This window comes from Gopherus evgoodei, unplaced genomic scaffold (genome assembly GCF_007399415.2).
Source record: "Gopherus evgoodei ecotype Sinaloan lineage unplaced genomic scaffold, rGopEvg1_v1.p scaffold_32_arrow_ctg1, whole genome shotgun sequence".
In the NCBI taxonomy this organism is placed as follows: Eukaryota; Metazoa; Chordata; order Testudines; family Testudinidae; genus Gopherus; species Gopherus evgoodei.
In genome coordinates this window covers 4,323,267-4,341,073 of record NW_022059994.1, presented here as the reverse complement: position 1 = coordinate 4,341,073, position 17,807 = coordinate 4,323,267, and the positions used below count along the sequence as shown (strand labels likewise).

At 55.5% G+C, this 17,807-nt stretch overlaps 1 protein-coding gene and 1 non-coding gene across 3 annotated transcripts; one reads left to right on the top strand and one right to left on the bottom strand.

Moving 5' to 3' along the window:
• Nucleotides 1-6,269: 6,269 nt before the first annotated feature.
• On the bottom strand, nucleotides 6,270-6,357 carry TRNAY-GUA. Its single transcript is given in 2 exon segments — nucleotides 6,270-6,305; nucleotides 6,321-6,357. It is a non-coding gene; the product is annotated as a tRNA-Tyr (tRNA).
• A 3,194-nt stretch (nucleotides 6,358-9,551) lies between these two features.
• RNF39 (ring finger protein 39) lies at nucleotides 9,552-17,762 on the top strand. 2 transcript variants are annotated; one of them, XM_030544000.1, is made up of 3 exons: nucleotides 9,552-10,094; nucleotides 14,072-14,094; nucleotides 14,759-17,762. In XM_030544000.1, the coding sequence occupies exons 1-3, from the start codon at nucleotides 9,759-9,761 to the stop codon at nucleotides 14,760-14,762; spliced, it is 363 nt and encodes a 120-aa protein (XP_030399860.1). In that variant the 5' UTR covers nucleotides 9,552-9,758; the 3' UTR covers nucleotides 14,763-17,762. The 2 variants fall into 2 exon arrangements, with proteins under 2 accessions (XP_030399860.1, XP_030399861.1); XM_030544001.1 differs by having other exon boundaries at nucleotides 9,556-10,094; nucleotides 14,072-14,123.
• Nucleotides 17,763-17,807: the final 45 nt, after the last annotated feature.

The window sequence follows — 17,807 nt, the reverse complement described above, 5'->3', positions numbered from 1 at the left end:
CAAACGCGGCATTTTGCTGGCAAATCTTTGGGCCTGCGCTGGGGCTTCGTTCGAGGGCTTCGCCCGCCCGGAGGTTCCCGCCTCCCCCGAACGGGAAGAGGGGAGACGCAGGGCCGGGAGAAGTCAGTGTCCAGGGCCTGCTTGGGGGGCGCTGGCATTAGGCTCGCTGGGGCCCAGGCAGGAAGCCGAAACCCCACCGCGTGGGACCAGTGCTGCGTTTACAATGGTGCCAGTGGTGCCATCGAGCCGGCCCATGCTCTGAAGGGGTCCCAGCCTGCTCTGCTTGCACTGGGCCCCGAGACCCACTTGCTTCCCCCCGCGCCACTTCCTCCTCTTGTCTGGCCAGCCAAGGGCTCCTCTCCTCTCCCTGGCTCCACCCGCCGGCTCCTATCTGCCCCTTGGGCAGTCTCTGTTTCCCACCACCTGTGGGGCCTCACCTGTCTCCCTGGAGCTGAGCCACCTGGGACTGGTGCAGAAGCCTGGTCAGGCTCTGGCAGTTGGGAGGGGCAGTGTGGGGGGCTTGGCTGGGCCCCTTCAGGCAAGTGGGCCCTGAGGGAGCCCGGCTGGGGCAGGCCCTGGCCTGGCTGATCTCACCACTCCCAAGGGGCCACAGCGATTCCTGGCCCTGGGACCAGCCTTGGCTGCGCTGCCAGCTCAGCCCGACAGACACAGTCACCTCCCAGCAGGGCTGGTGAGCACGTCCGGGAGGCAGGGCCTGGGGGAGGGAGTGTCTGGGGGGCCTGTTGGAGTGGGGGTGCTGGATTGTGAGGGGGCGAGAAGATCTGTGTGTGTCAGGGAACTAGGGAGTGGGGGTTGTGTAGGGGGTGCTGGGCAGTTGTGGTGAGGCGTTGGGCAGGGGTGGTGTGGTATGCAGGATGCTGTGCATTTGTGAGAGGGTCTGAGGGCGATGCTTGGCATAGTGGGTCGGGGGAGGTCTGGCCGTGTGTAGTCAGGGGAGCGGTGTTGGGCGGGGGGACTGTGTGCCGTAGCATAGGCCTACCTTCAAGGGCACGGAGCGCGCTGGCAGCACAGGGCCGAGTGGGCCACCGGATTCCAACTGAGGCCTCCCCAGTGCAGAACAGAGCAGGACAACGACCTCCCATGTCTTACGTACAACACTCCTGTTAATACACCCCGGAAGGACATTAGCCTTCCAAACAAACAAGAGGCAGTATTTCTTCACACAACGCACAATCAACCTGTGGAACTCCTTGCCAGAGGATGTTGTGAAGGCCAAGACTATAACAGGGTTCAAAAGAGAACTAGATAAATTCATGGAAGATAGCTCCATCGATGGCTATTAGCCAGGACGGGCAAGAATGGTGTCCCTAGCCTCTGTTTGCCAGAAGCTGGGAATGGGCGACAGAGGATGCATCACTTGATGATCACCTGTTCTGGTCATTCCCTCTGGGACACCTGGCATTGGCCACTGTCAGAAGACAGGACACTGGGCTAGATGGACCTTTGGTCTGACCCAGTGTGGCCGTGCTTATGTTAAGATAATATAATATATTATAATATAATTAATATAAATGAACAGAATGCTTTTATTGGCTTGAAACAATTTTTCCATTTGGCAGGAAATGTTGAAATTTTTTATTTTGTTTTCATTTCAGAATAGAAACAAATTTCAAAATCACAGCATTTCCCCTGAAACATTGGGTTCCCACCCAGCTAATTCATCAGCCAGCCCCTTCCATTGCATTATGCACTGCAGCCACTAGGGGGTGCCACTTTCACATGTATTCACCAGCGTCTCACAGAGATGAACGAATTTGGGGAGAAATTGGGACGGAAAATCCCCCCCGACTCAAGCTGGGCTCTGGGTTTGGGTCAGTTCTAATGAGCTCTGATCAGCATATGAGAGATTCCTTTTATAAGAAATCCCACAGCATGGGTTATCACAGTTCTTTGAACCTACGATCATTAGCAATGTGGCACCCACCTCTGCCACTCCAGCTAAAGGCTGGGCTCTGTTAGGTAGTAGTAGTAATAGGCTGTTATCCTGCATGTGTAGCCATCACTAGTGGAGAGGGATGCAGCACAAGTGTGTTTTTGACAATGTCTTACACTGGAAATTCTGTCTGGTGTACCCACCGCCCCCGTTTCTCCCTCCTCCACCTACAGAATTGTTTGGAAGTATGTCAGAACACTTGGCCTGGCACTGAACCATTACTCTGACAGGAATGGCGAGGCCTGGTACCTGGTGAATAACGTCTGGGTCAGGGTCAGCGAAGTGGAGAGGAACCCGGACGTTCTGGGCCATCGTGTGCGACTCTCAGAGGGAGGGAAATCCTCCGTGGAGCTGTTCTACGAGGCTCTCAGAGATGTGAGGCCTTCACCCTCTTATACAACACAGTGCTGCCCCATTCTCCGGGTCTCTGACGTGCTCCCTTTTCCTGCTCTCTGAGCACCCCTGGGAGGGCTGGCAGCACCATTATCCAGAAGTGGAAACAGAGAGGCTTAAGTGACTTACCCAAGGTCATCTGTGGCGGCGCAGGAATTGAACCCACACCCCCAAACGTAACTGTAAAAGGAATGATCATTGCCCGGGGGTGTTTCTAATGGGGTCCTGCTGGGATTGGTTCTTGGGCCTACTCTAAATTTAAGACTTTTACCAATGACCTGGAAGAAAACATAGATCAGGTTTACAGATGACACAAACATTGGGGGTATGGTAAATGATGAAGAGGAGAGGTCACTGACATGGAGCGATTTGTTAGACTAGGCCCAAGCAAACAGCATCTGTTTTAATACAGCTAAATGTTAACATCTATAAACGGATGCAGGCTGTACCTACTGGATGGGGGACTCTAAGCCAGGAAGCAGGGACTGAAAAAGAGGAAGGGGTCATGGTGGATAACCAGCTGAACACCAGCTCAGTGTGACATTATGACCAAAAGGGATAATGTGATCCTAGGATGTGTAAACAAGGAAATCTTGAGTACAGTTCTATCTCCAGCGCTGGGAGGGGAGTGGGATCTACTGGTTGGAGCAGGGGGCAGGGGCAGGGCTGGGATCCAGGACTCCTTGGCTCTGTATCTAGCTCTGGGAGGGGAGGGGAAGGAGAAGTGGGGTGGGAGGGGCTAGGAGGCAGGACTCCTGGATCATATTCCCAACGCTCTCATTCAATTAACATCTCAGTTTCCCCATCCTGAGCCCGTCCCTCCCTGACAGGGCTGCACTGTACTAATTGGCTTAATGAGCATTTGTAAAACTATGGGCGATCCTGAGATTAAAAGGTCCCACAGCAGCACAAGGTGTTATTATTATTATTAATCAGCATAATTGCTCCCTGAACCACATGAGTGTCTGGGGTGTGGGACACCTGGCAGCCCGGGAGACGAAGCCAGGATGGAGGACGCGCAGTCCTGAGCTGGAGACACGGCCCTGTGACCGCAGCCAGGGCCAGTCCCAGTCTGTCGGTCCCATCGTTCCGGTTCCTCTAGGGCTCCATTGATTTCCTCTGGACGCTTGTGGTGGAAGATGGCGCTGGGCGGGGAAGAAGCCTGAAGAGAATACTCAAGTGGGAATGAAGCCAGATGGCCCCAGGCCTGCTATTGCTAGAAGGAGACTTGGGGTAATTTACGTACCTTCAGTGTTTAGGGTCCAGTGCGTGGATAGTTCAGTATTTTTTGTCAAGGTCCAAATTTTTTGGTCGAGGTGCAGGCAAGGGCCAGACCTCAGAGAAAATAATACAAAAATAACAACAAAAATGGTACTAATGGTAAATGAAAAGATTTTGCCGTCCATTCTAAAGCATCTGACGGTCTGGATTTGGCCCACGGGCAGCCTACTGAGTACCCCTGGTCAAGTGTTATGTATGTTACAGTAGCGCGTAGACCGGGCCATGCGCTGGGAGTGGGGTCTAGTGGTTGGAGGGCTGGGAGTCAGGACTTCGGGTTCTATCCTCAGGGCACTGCACGGACCCTGACCGAGATTGGCGTTGCCGCTGGGCTGGCATTGCATGCACCCTGACTGAGATCGGGGTCCCAGTTGGGCCAGGCATTGCATGGACCCTGACTGAGATTGTGGTCCCAGTTGGGCCAGGCACTGCATGGACCCCGACTGGGATCGGGGTCCCAGTTGGGCCAGGCACTGCATGGACCCCGAATGAGATTGGGGTCCCAGTTGGGACAGGCATTGCACAGACCCCAGCCAAGACTGAGGTCCCCATTGGGCTAAGTGCTGCACAGATCTTGGCTGAAATCAGCAGCTCCCCCTCAACCTTTTGTTTTCATCACACACAAAAACAAATTAACCCCTGCAAACCAATAACAACAACAAAAAAACCCACAACTTTTTAGCCTCGCTAAAAATTTTTTTTGTTGCTGAAAAGCTAAACAACGGTTGGCATTTGGGGTTTCAATGTAGACGTTTCCATGAAATCAGACATTTCCCTCCTGTGTGGCAAACCGCCCCGCCCCCCCCCCGTTTTCAAACCGCTCTGCGGCAGACATGACACTGCTCTCACATATGGACCTGACATTGCTCCTGCAACTCCCGTCCTGATGGCAAATGGACAAGCCAGGGAAAGGTTGCGCACCCCTTCTGGAGCGGGGAGCTAGCCAGTGGGCCTTGGTCTCGGGGTGGGGTCTGGTTTGTCACTCTGCTACTTCACTGAGATGGGATTAGTTTTTGAGTAGCTCCCTGATGCAAACTGGATGTAGAGCCACAGATGGTGGGGAGAGCGAGCAGACCAGATAGAAAATGAGACAAAGTGGGACACCTTTGGGGCGGGGAGGGGGATAGTTGTATATATAAGACAAAGCCCCTAATATCGAGACAGTCCTGATAATATCAGGATGCCAGGTCACGGGGAGGTGGGGGGAATCTCCCCAGAGTAGGGCAAGAGGGGTGGGGATGGGTCCTCAGGCAGGGGTCACCTCCAAATTGGTGGCTGAGGGCTGGTTATGTCTGAAAGCCGCTCTGTGTGTGTTTCCTGGCCCTGCACCGGGGGTCGCTCGGGAGGAAGAATTCAAGGAACGTGTGGGGAGCTGGCACTGTCGGAATGGAATGTCCTGGGCCAGATGCCCCCGCGCCCTTCATCACCCTCTGGGACTGATTACGAAATCGGTCCTGGCACCGCCTAGTGATTTACAACATCCCTGCTGGATGCCTGGCGCAGGGTGCTGCTAATGAGGAATGACAGGGTTGGGTCGAGGGGGCGCTGGCTCTGTTCTGGCCCCAGGGCCGGGCGACTGGCTGGCTGGCAGGGGGGAGTGGGGGAGATGGGATGGGGGGTCTTTCCCCTCTAGGGGGCGCTGGCTCTATCTGTATCAGCAAATGTGTGTGTGTTGCTGTCTCGCACACTCGTGTGCACACACACTGACACAGTCACTGCAGTGTCTATGTGTATTGTGGTCACTTTGTGTGTCATTGTGTCTGTGCCAGCATGTCTATGTGTAGTGCCAGATCTATGTGTGTGAGGGCGAATGGCTGTGCATTACTGTGTGTGTGTGTGTTGCTGCCTGAGTGTGTGTTGGCAGATCCGTGCCCAGTGTGTGGCTAGTGGGCTCTGTCTCTCTGCGGGAATGAAGGTTTGTGTGTGTGCCACCATGGCTGCATATTGCCATCTCTGTGCCAACATGTGTTGCTATTTGTGTGTGTGTCAGTGTGTGCATTGCTTTGTGTGTGTCAGTGTGTGCATTGCTCTGTATGTATTACTCTATCAGTGCGTGCGTTGCTCTGTGTGTCAGTGTGTGTGTGTCAGTGTATGCATTAACGTGTGTCAGTCTGTGCATTGCTCTGTGTGTGTCAATGTGTGTATTGCTCTGTCAGTGTTTGTGTGTCAGTGTATGCGTTGCTCTGTGTGTGTCAGTGTGTGCATTGCTGTGTGTGTATTGCTCTGTGTATGTCTCAGTGTGTTTCTCACTGTGTGCATTGCTTTGTGTGTGCTTCGGTATGTGTGTGTCACTGTGTGCATTGCTGTGTGAGTCAGTGCATGCATTGCTCTGTGTGTCAGTGTGTGCATTGCTCTCTGTGTATGTCAGTGTATATGTCAGTAGGTGCGCGGTTCTGTGTGTGTGTGTGTGTGTGTGAGTATTGCCACCTCTGTGCATTGCTGTCTTGGTGTGTGTGGCAGCGACACCAGATGTGTTACCATCCCTCTGCCAGCGTCTGCGCATGCGCGGCTCTGGCTCTGGCGCTGTGCACGTGTGGCTCTGCCTGTGTTTGCATCCAACTCCCCCTTCCTCACCCCCCACCCCCGCTTCCCGCTGGAGTCCGGGTCTCCCCGCAGCCACTTCACCAAAATAAAAACCCTGCTCTCCTCCGAGCCGGAATCGAACCAGCGACCTAAGGATGACTTCGTCAGCGACCTACAGTCCTCCGCTCTACCAGCTGAGCTATCGAAGGGAGGTACTTTTGGGTTCTGAGTTACGCCTCTTAGTGGCGACGCCTGGCAGGGCTGCCCAGGAGAGGGTGTGTCTGGGGCCAAGGTGCAGATCAGACCGGGCAGCTGGGCTTGTGTCACCATCTGTTTCTCTCATCCGGTTTGTCTCCTTCTCTCTATTTCCTCTGCCCTTCGCTCTCTAGAGTGACCAGAGAGCATGTGCAAAAAATCAGGACACTTTTTTTCACTGCGGGGGGGGGGGGGTAGGGTGACCAGATATCCCGATTTTATAGGGACAGTCCCGATTTTGGGGTCTCTCTCTTATATAGGCTCCTATTACCCCCATCCCCTGTCCCGATTTCTCCCATTTGCTGTCTGGTCACCCTAGGGGGGGGTATAGTTGCAAATATAAGGACAAAGCCCCTGATATGGGATTATCTGGGCAACCCTACTCTCGTTCTGCCTGTTTCGCTCTCTCTTTCACCATCTTCTGCCTGCTGAGGGACCGGACAGCTTTTCGACCTTGCTCTTGTAATTTGGGTGCATCCGTCAGGAGGAGGTGGAGTTGTGGGGACCGGATGCAGTGTGCCCGGTGTGTTGAGTTCATCCTTGCGGTGGTGGGCGTTTTCCGTTGCAGACCCCTCAATCATTTCGAATCAAGGGGCGGGGACCCCTTTGGAAATCTTAGACACCGTCCACAGGCAGCAGATTGGAAACCACAGTTCTATGGTCATGACAACCATCCGCAGACCCCTTAGACATTACCAGGGTCCGTGGACGACAGGTTGAAAATGGACCATGTCTAAATCATGTCACTGGGTGTGTGTTAGACGGGATTCGATGGGGAAGGAAGGTGTTTGTTTGCCACATCTTGATCTGGGAAATATGTTATTTTTATACAATGAGAGGACAAATGGAAGGGACCTCGAGGGGTCATCTAGTCCAGCCCCCTGCACTCAAGGCAGGACGAAGTATTATCTAGACCATCCCTGATGGGTGTTTGTCCAACCTGCTCTTAAAAATCTCCAGTGATGGAAATTCCATCACCTCCCTGGGCAATTTATTCCAGTGCTTAACCACACTGACAGGAAGTTTTTCCTAACGTCCAACCTAAATCTCCCTTGCTGCAATTTAAGCCCATTGCTTCCTGTCTTATACTCAGAGGTTAAGGAGAACAATTTATCTCCCTCCTCCTTGTAACAACCTTTTATGTACTTGAAAACTGTGATCATTTTCTTTCTGCCTCCTTCCAGCTTCCCTGCCTCCACCTGGCCACCGCAGTACCTTGCATCACACCCTCTGTAGCTCAGTGGGTCTTTCTCTTTCACCAGCCTTCTGTGTCTCCCACGGGGCGAAGGGAAGAAAGAGAGACAGGGGAGGAGGAGCAGGATCTGAGCAAAAAGCCAGGCAGGGAAAAGAGGTTAGTACCAAGGCAGACATCCCTGAAAAGAGTGACATCGGCATGCCTGCCTATACCTTCGACAGCTCAGCTGGTAGAGCGGAGGACTGTAGAGTGCTAAGAGCCATTCTTAAGTCGTTGGTTTGATTCCAGCTCAAAAGACAGCACTTTTCCTGCCTGTTTTGAATACGATATTATCTAAGCGTGTCGGGATCGGGGGAGGGCAATAGCCCCTCTGCCAAATGATGGGTGTGTTTCTCTTCCCACATCTCCCTGCTTTCTGGATACCTCGCATGTCACTCCCTCAACTTCAGGTGCTTGTGTTAGATGGGAAGATCTTTGCTGTCTGTGCAGCGCCTGGCACAATGGGGCCCTGATCTCAGCTAGGGCAGGGACTGTCTGTCGCTGTGTGTCTGTGCAGCACCTGGCACAACGGGGCCCTGATCTCAGCTGGGGCAGGGACTGTCTCTCACTGTGCGTCTGTGCAGCACCTGGCACAACGGGGCCCTGATCTCAGCTGAAATACCAGCTGGTCCTAATAGGGACAAAATTAGGGTAATAATCTATCTCTCTGTGCATCTTTAAAATTTGTCTCCCAAGACTGGATTATGAAGAACAGACAATGGTTGCAGCAAGGGGGCAGGGGTTGGATGTCAGGACAGCTGGGTTTTATTCCCTGCTCTGGCAGGAGAATGGAGGTCTCGTGACTAGAGCTGGTCAGGACTCCTGGGTTCTATCCCCAGTTCTAGCAGGGGCAAGCTGGTCTAGTGCTTAGAGCATGGTGGCAGATGGGAGTCAGGACTCTTGGGTTCAACTTCCCCTCCTCACTGTTTAACAAGCAGCTAGACATCTGTGACTCAGTTTCTCCTTTGGTACAGTGGGGCAAACGCTCCCCTCCCTCTTGGGGAATGTCAGTAACAAACATCTGCAGAGAGTAGGTGCCTTTCACAAGCTCTGCCTCGCTGTCAAGCTTTGATGTGTCTCTTCCTCTCCAGAATTGGCTGGAGCTTGATGGATTCTCCCCAGGTCTTTGCCCGGTATGGCGTTTCCTGGCCTGGAGGCTTGGTCCTTCTACTAGTTATAGTGGTGACCTCCGGGCTCTTTGGCCTGCCTCTGCCCCTGACTGTCACTGTACGTTTGGGCCAGGCCTAGCCCGTCCCCATGATCAGAGCAGCGCCTCCCCACTATGCAGGGCAGCATCATGGTAGGCCTCTTTTCACTGGGGAAACTGAGGCATCGGAACTTGCCAAAAGTCACACAGCGAGTTAGTGGCACAGCCAAAGATAGAGCCCGGGAGTCCTGACTCCCAACCCCGTGCCACTTCTAGCTCACTAGATCACACTCCCTTCTCGGGGCTGGGGACAGAACCCAGGAGTCCTGGCTTCCAGCCCTGCCTCTGCTCCGACTCACTAAACCCCACCCCTCTGCCAGAGGTGGGCACAAAACCCAGGAGTCCTGGCTCCTAGTAGTCTGCCGGTGGGAGTCTCGTGGCTAGAGCTGGTGGGGGGCTGAGTGTCAGGACTCCTGGGTTCTATCCCCAGTTCTAGCAGGGGCAAGCTGGTCTAGTGGTTAGAGCATGGTGGCAGATGGGAGTCAGGACCCTTGGGTTCTACTTCCCCTCCTCACTGTTTACCAAGCATCTAGGCACCCATGACTCAGTTTCTCATCTATCCCACTAGATCGCACTCTCTTCTCAGAGCTGAGCACAGAACCCAGGAGTCCTGACTCCCAGGCTCCCCTGCTCCAACTCACTAGACCCCCCTCCCTGAGCTGGGGAGTAAACCCAAGAATCCTGGCTCCCAACCCGCCCCCCGAGATCACAAGACCTTTGCAGAACCAGTCAAACCCACATTCTACCTGTGCCGCATTCCTGCCAGGGCGAGAAGCTGGCGGAGTGGAAGAACCAGACAGTTAAGCAAGAGGATGTTTACCTGGACCCTCTCCAGCCCCTGGGGGATGCTCCTCCCTCTCCGCCCACGCCCTGCTTAAAGGAGAAGGAGTTGCCTGAGCAAAGAGAAAGGAGCCATGGAAGGCCGGGGACCGGTGGCAGAGTTGCAGCGCTCCATCATCTGCCCTATCTGCGGGTGTCCCTTCAAGGACCCGGTGCTGCTGGACTGTGACCACAGCTATTGCCGAGCCTGCATCACGGGCCAGTGGGAGCGGGAGGGGGCGGGGGTGCTGTCCTGCCCCCAGTGCCAGCAGGTCTTCGAGCGGCGCAGCCTGCGCACCCACGTCAAACTGGCCGTGGAGGTCAAGATCGCCCAGAACCTCAACGCCAAGACGGCCCAGGAGGCCCTGGTGACCAAACCCCGCCGGCGGCGCGGCGGCTGGATCCCGGTGTCGGTCATGCCAGAGGGGCAGGTAGGTGGCTGGTTAACCCACGGGATGCCCTGCTGCAGGATTCTAAGCTGTGCACGGGAGGGTGGCCTGAGACAAAGCACCGGGCTGGGCCACAGGACGCCTGGGCTCTTTTTCTGGCTCTGCCAGTGGCTCTGGGCATGTCACTCTCCCGAGCCTCAATTTCCCCAGCTCTAAAATGGAGCTAATGCTCCTGACCTCCTTTGCGAAGCGCTTTGAAGTCTGAAGATGAAAAGCACATGCATGAGGGGTTATTATGGTTATAGTGTAGGCTCCAGTGCAGGTGTCATTGCTGGGGAGCGGAGCGCCTACCTGTCGTGCATGATGCAACGCACTGACACATCTGTCACCAGCTGTGCATTCTCCCAGCCACCCCCCCACAGGGGCGACGCTTGTGCCGGGGCGTGTCTTGTTTTGGTAGGGTTGTTTTGTTGTTTTCTTGAATAATACAGGCATGAAGAGACTGGGGGACCTAGGGATGGGGGGTAAGAGGGGTCCACGGAGATGCTGCTATGAAGAGTGGGGGGAGAATGGAAGACTCTGGCATGGGGGATGGGGAAAAGGGGGGGAAGCAGAACTCCTGGTGTGGGAGGGGGGAAGCTGGGAGGAGACGTGAGTCATTGATTCCAAGGTCAGAAGGGGTCATTGTGATCATCTGGTCTGAGTTTCTGTAGAGCAGAACTAGCCCCCAGAGTGGCTCCTGGTCTGGTGGGCAGGGAGGGGAGAACGGTGGGGGCACACAGCACCTTTGCCATGGGGGGGGGGAGAAGGGAAGTGAGGGGAAAGTTGGAAGCCCTTGGAATGGGGGGCAGGGAGAAGGGGGTGCCAAGAACTCCCACTGGGGGGGGAGATGGGAAGCATCTGGTATGGGGACACACAGAGCTCCTTTCATGTGGAGGCAAATTGGGGGCGTAAACGCCCTTGCCCTGGGGGTGGGAAATGGGGGAACAGGTGCCCCCAGAGCCACCAGTATGGGGGGGACACAACTGGGAACCTTGCTATGGGGAGAGGGAGCCTAGAGCTCCCCTCCACGGGGGTTGCTGACATGGAAGAAGAGGAGGCACCCAGAGACCCTGGGAGGGGGAACACAGAGAGTTTGAGATGGGAGACTAGGAGCCCCTGTGTGGGGTGCAACAAGCCAATGCTGGGGATTGAACCAAGAACCCTGGGGCCTAAAGACAGGAGCTGCTATAGCTGGGTCCCCCGTGAAGCCTGTAACAGTCACCGGCCCAATCCCTGGTTTGGGCAGTAAGGGGGCTCCCTCCCACGCTGAGCAGTGGGGCTGAGTTTTCCGCCCTGGCTCCAGCTTGTGACCCTCCTCCAGTTCCACCCGTCCCCGTGCTGTGGTTCTGCCTGGAGGTCTCACCCCCCCGCATCACGCCAGGCGCTGCACAAAGCAAATAGCAGCTCCCAGGTTTCCCAGGGGCCGGTCTTGCGCTGTGAGGTGCACTGGGTGTGTGTGGCACCCACCACACGACAGCTAATGGACGCTGAATGGGCCCCATTGGTCTGCTGTGGATAGCGGGGAGCCGGGATACCGGGCTAGATGGGCCCCCTGTGATAGGCCGTTCCGATGCAGGGTGTCACTATGTGGCGGGCAGGCCGGAAAGGTTACAGGTCTGTTATTTCAGTGCTGCCTACACGCAGGACCCCTTTGACTGCCTCCCACGGTAGCCCAGCACCCACCCCGGTCCCTATTTTACTGATGGGGAAACAGAAATATAGTCAGGGGGGACCTGACCCATCCAAGATCCTGACTGCCCCGCCCGACCTCCTTCATTTCTAACCCAGTGGCTCTCAACCTGGGGTACGCTGAGGTCTTCCAGGGGGTACATCAGCTCCTCTAGCCATAAGCCTAGTTTTACAACAGGCTTCATAAAAAACATCAGAGACGCCAGGCCAAACTCAGGTTTCAGACAGACAGTGACGGGTTTATCCTGCTCTATGGACTATGCACTGAAATGGAAGCACGAGATTTCGATTCCCCTTGATTTCCTCTGGAATGCTCTGGTACCCAGGAGAACATCAGCCCTCCCAGGGGCTGTGACACTTGTATTTTTAGGTCTGATTTTGTGAGCAGGTGGTTTTGAAGCAAGGGGAGACTTGGGGGTACACCAGACAAATCAGCCTCCTGAAAGGGGGACAGTAGCCTGGAAAGGTTGAGAGCCGCTGGGCTAGTGCAAAAGGGTCTAGCTGTGGTTTCCATTTGGGTACTGGGGCTCCTCCCACTAAGCCATCCAGCCTTAAAGGTCATGGGGGAAAGCACCAGCTGATCACAATGGGACAGTGCCACCATTAGACTCCACTGGCTCCCCAGAGCTGGGGAGAGAACCCAGGAGTCCTGGCTCCCTGCCTCCACTCATAACCCACTCACCCCTGCTCCTCTCCCAGAACTGGGGACAGAACCCAGGAGTTCTGGCTCCCTACCCCCACTCATTCCAACCCGCTCACCCCTGCTCCTCTCCCAGAGCTGGGGCTAGAACCCAGGAGTCCTGGCTCCCAGCCCCGCCCCCTGCAAGCACTTGACTGCACATGCAGCTGGGCTCAGTGCCCACGTGCTGTTTACCTGGCGGTGGCAGTGGGCCAGGCCAAGGCGTGAAATGTAAACACAGGCTGCGCCCTAGGGCCCTGTCCTCGTGAATTAGTCAGCAGCCCCCAGGGCATGTGGAAATCCTGTCACCAGCCACCGTGACCCGCCCGCGGAACTGTCCCAGCTAGTCCCACCACATCCTTCCCTGGCTCATCACAGACCTTGGCTCGCCGTACGCACGAGCCGTTCCAGCCCCACTCACCCTCTTGGAATTTACAAGCCGGCCACGTCAATATCTCCTCCTGGCACCAGCCAACCTGGGCACGCCAGCCTCTACCACGTGCCGTGGGCAGCTTGGGCTGGGCCCAGCCAAGCCAGCATCTCTTGCCCAGCCAAGCTTTCTCCTCATCCGCTTCCCCTGCAGGCTCATTTCCCCTCCATTTTCTTCCTGACCCTGTTTCGGGGCACGGAGCCTGATTGGACCCAACACCACACACTGCTACCACCTGGGTCTATGGTGTCCAGCTGGCAAGTGTGAAAAATCAGGACAGGGGTAGGGGGTAATGGGTGCCTATAGACAACAAAGCCCCCATGGGTGGTTAGCCCCCCTGGCCCCACCCCATCCCACCATTTCTGGCCCCCCTTGATTACTGGATTCCCCCTCCACTGCAGCTGCCCCGAGCCCTGGCCCGCTGGCTGGTCTGCCATAGCTGCTGGCCGGCCTGACCCAAATCCCTGGCCACCAGCCAGATCCCCTGGCTGCTGGCTGGCCTGAGCTGTCCCTGGACACTGGCCATCCCTGGCTGCCGGCTGGCCTGAGCCGCGGGCCAGCTAAGTATTGAGCTTTGAGTTTCTGACGTGAGCTGAGCCCCCACCAGCTTCAGGAGAGAGCAAAGAGTTAAAAAAAAATTGTTACAAGCTGAGTGGAAACCAAAAGTTTTTTAAATGTTTGGTGAAGGGAAAAGTGGATGGGAAAATCATTTTGAGGTGAGCAAAACATTGTGTTTCAATTATGGCCCTTTTACAACTATTTTTGAATTTTATTAAAAATAAAAGGAAAGAAACTTAAGAAGCGACAAGTTGTTTCCTACCAAAAAATTGAAACATTTTGATTTTGTTTATTTTTTTTTGGGGGGGGGGGATTTTTTTCCTAAAATAAACAGCTCGGTTAAACTGACACAAATTTTGTGGGGGAAATTGCTTGTTTTTCTTTCAAAACGAACAATTCAGCGAAGTTGACGTGAATTGTTACTTTAGTTTCCAAAATGAAGAATTTGGCAAAACAGATGCAAATCCACGACACAGTAGTTTGCCAAATCTGCATTTTTTTACCCAAGAAAGTTTCTACCAAAAAATATCCCCCAGCTCTGTCCAACAGCTCCTGTCCCATGGCCGATGGCCAACTCTACCCTGAGTCTAATGACGTTTCTCTCTGTCTTCTCTCCACCAGGGTGTCGGGAAAATCTGCAGATAGTGAGTGCCCCTTTCTTCTCCTGCATGGTGTAAGTTGACGGGCACAGGGCCTGGCACGGATGGCACTATCACCGGCCACCATTCACCTGCCCCCAAGGCCCTAATCTATGATTTCCCCCAGGTGTGAGCATGGCAGGGAGGAATGGCCACAATCCAAGTGCAACCTCCATAGGGGGATGTCTGGCCCTTGAGAATAGGGCGTGGAGCTTAATAGGGGAGGTGGCACCAACAGCTGATGGTCCCAGGGTCAGTGATGGAGTGTGGGAAGAGTGGCACAAGAAGTAGCCCAGAAGTACCTGCATCTCACTTCTAAGGGAGCGATCCCCGGGTTGGAGAGGTAGCTGCATCTTAGCTCTGGGTGGGTGATCCCTGTGGAGTGTCATGGTGCAGCTACCTCCCACCCCAGAGATGGCTGCATCTCCGTGCTGGTGAATGACCCCAAGGAAGCACTTCCGGGTGGGTGTTATCACCCACCGACCCACCCAGGGGTGGCTGCATCTCAGCCCTGGGTGAACAATCCCTGTGCAGCGTTGCTGTGGGGTTATTCCCCAACTGCTCCACCCCAGAGGTAGCTGCATCTCAGCACTGGGTAAGTGCCTAGCATAACAAGCCTATAGATCTCTTTGGGGTGATTATCGTCCATAACCTCCCTCTCTCTCTGCAGCTAAAGTGACACCATACCCTCCACAAACCGTCCACTCTGACCCGAGCCTCTCGGACAATATCAGGACCGTCCACCTGGGCCTTGGAGAGCAGCCCTGGCTCCCAATGTGCTCCAGAGCCATGCCAGGCGGCCAGGGTGTCTCCTTCAGCCACATGCAGCAGAGCTCGGGAGCGGCACATACAGTGACCCCCTGCGGATAGGACTCAGCCCCACGCCGGCAGGGGTCACCCCTCTGGGGGACAGGGACAAGCTGAATGTTGATGGACCAGCCTTGGGGACAGATGCAGAAATGTCTTCCCCCTAAGAACAAAAGTGGGACTCACTGGCCCATCTTATGGAGCACAGCTAGGAAGAACAATCTGGGGCTAACGACTGGAGCCGGCGCCTCATGTCCTGTTCCCCCTGCCCCAAGCCAGCTGATCTCCCTGTCCTGGGCCAGATTGGATCCTCGGACAAGATTAGAGCCAATGCCCCATAGAAGGGAAAGTTTCCATGTCCCATTCCCTGCCCCCGAGCCAGCCAGCCCCACAACCCTGGGCCAGATCAGAGCCATCGAGGGGAAAGGCCCTGTATCCTAATCCCCGAACCAGCCAGTCCCCCCAAGCTTGGGGCCAGATGAGGTTGGCCCGTATCCCGTTCCCCTACCCGAGTATTTTCATGCCATCTGCTCTCTCGTTTCATCAGAGTTTTCCCCGCCACTCTCCGCTGCAGAAGCGTTGTATTCTTGTGTGGCTGCCCCTGGATTTTGTATTTAGTCCAGTGCAGACCTCTACTGTGATGAATTTTTTTAAGCACAAGGGGAAAAAATAAACTCCTCCGGGAAACATGGGCCAGCCAGTCCTTTGCTCTTTGGTTTTCTTTTGAAGACAGCAGTGTGCCCCCGAAACCCCTGTATGCCAGCAGGCAGGAGAATTTCCTGCACTTGGCATGTGCCATCTGGCTCACCCAAGATCTCATGGGCGCTGTTAAATGAAAACATGGGTCACGCTGGTCATTAATAGCGGCATGAGGTATTGGCAGATACTCGCTGAGATGTTTCCGATGGCTGCTGCTGAAAATCTGTCCCGACCGGTAGCCAGGCAGAGCTCACAAACAAGTTTCTGCCAGCCAGCGCCTGCAAACTCACCTCTCTCTGCAGTCAGCCAGCACAATGAGCGCTCCTTTGACATACAAAGGCCGCAGGGAGAGATGGCACTGGAGAATGGACAGGGCGGGAGGTATCCTGACTAGGGGCCGACAGTGAACTTTGGGGGATATTCTGGGATGCCACCCCTTTACCATGCGCTGAGGAAATAACTGAGTAGTGTGATTAGCCATGAAAAAACAGGATCATCCCGAAACTTGGGCAAAAGCCCTTTGGGGCAAGGAAAACGTGGTCAGTTTAGTCCCTAGGCAACACGTTACGATTTCGTTTAGTATGTAGCCGGGCAGGTACTCACTGGCTCTTGGATCTCATGCGACTGGCCGTTTTCACTATCAATATCCCTCAGTGCCACGGTACGGAGTTGAGTGCTGGAGTTGAATCAGACAAGCGGATGTGTGCGCCATCCCCAGATGAAGGCAGCGGGCCTGGGATTGCTGCAAGTGGTTAAGGGCTGCACACTGCAGGGGAACACGGCAACGGGCATGAGGGGGTCGAGTGCCCCCCCAATTTTCCTGCCAGGGGTGAGGAGGGAGAGCGGCTCTGTCCTTCTCTCCTTGCACCTCTCCCCCGTCACATTTGGCTGCATCTCTGGCAGCCCAGTGGGGAACAGGACGGAGCCGCTTCTGCCTGAGAGAACCTGGCTGGGGGGCAGCTCTTGCCCGTTCCCTGCCCTGGCTGGGCTGCTGGGGACAGGGGGTTTTGTCCATGTGGCTCTGAGGTTAAACCCCTTTTCTGCATCAGTGGGGATACAGGACAGCCAGCTAAGCCGTCACACTGAGAGGAAATGACTAACTACATGGAACCCAGGCATCCTGGCTCCCAGTCCTGTCCCTGCTCCAGCCCACTAGACCCCATTCCCCCCGAGCCAGGAATAGAAATAAGGTGTCCTGGCTCCCAGCTCTCCCACTAAACCCACTAGAGCCTACTCCCCTCCCCGAGGCGGGGAGAGAACCCAGGAGTCCTGCCTCTCTCTGACCTCCCCAACCGCTTGGCAAATCAAGCTCTCGGAGAAGAATTCCTCCATAAAAGGCAACTCTCTGCTGCACACACAGAATCCCGTCCCTGGGGGCCGGCTCATGCCAGGATGATGACAGCTTTCCTCTTCCAGGCTGTTTTTCCCAGGAGTTCCCCTCAGCCTGGCTGCGGACAGATGGGCAGCCCCGCCTGGCTTGTTCTCATTATCCTAGCCTGGGGCCTGTACCAGCAGGAGCTGAGATGAGAGGGGCTGGGACGAAGCCAGGTCTGGGGCAGGACGCCAGTTCCTTCCAGCTAGTGTTGGAGTCCCCTCTGGGTCCCAGGTGCGGAACAACGATCCAGGAGCCTCTGCTGCTCCGGGAGGAAAACAGCTGCTCATTTGCGCTCTCCCCAGCGCCCAAGCCGCTGACCCAGCCCCAAGAAGCTGGCATACGGGGCAGGCACTAGAGGGCGACAAAGCCAACGTGGTGGAGAATGACCCCTGCCCCAGTGCACTGTGGGAGCCTGCCTCAGTTATCCCCGTCCACCCCATGGCTGGACACAACGGCTCTCAGGGCCAGTGGGCACCTGGGAGCGCCCGAAAGCTCCAGTTCCGGCCTAACATCTCCCTCTGCACTTTCCCCCTTTCCAAACAAGGAGTCAGTTCCCGGGAGCACAGTGTCCATGGGTGGGGTCCAGCAGGCCTTGCTCGGCTGCCCACACAGAGGGGACTACCAAGGGGATGGAGTGGGGGCACCCAGGCCCGCGCAGCCCTGGTATTTCTGGGATTGCCAGTGGGTTGGGTGTGGCCATCCCTGTGCACCAGCTGCTGGCTCAGATGTTAGCATCAGGCTCTGGTATGAAAGAGAACCCAGGAGTCCTGACACTCAGCCCACTCTGCTCTAACCCACTAGACCCCACTCCCCTCCTGGAGCTGGGAACAGAACCCAG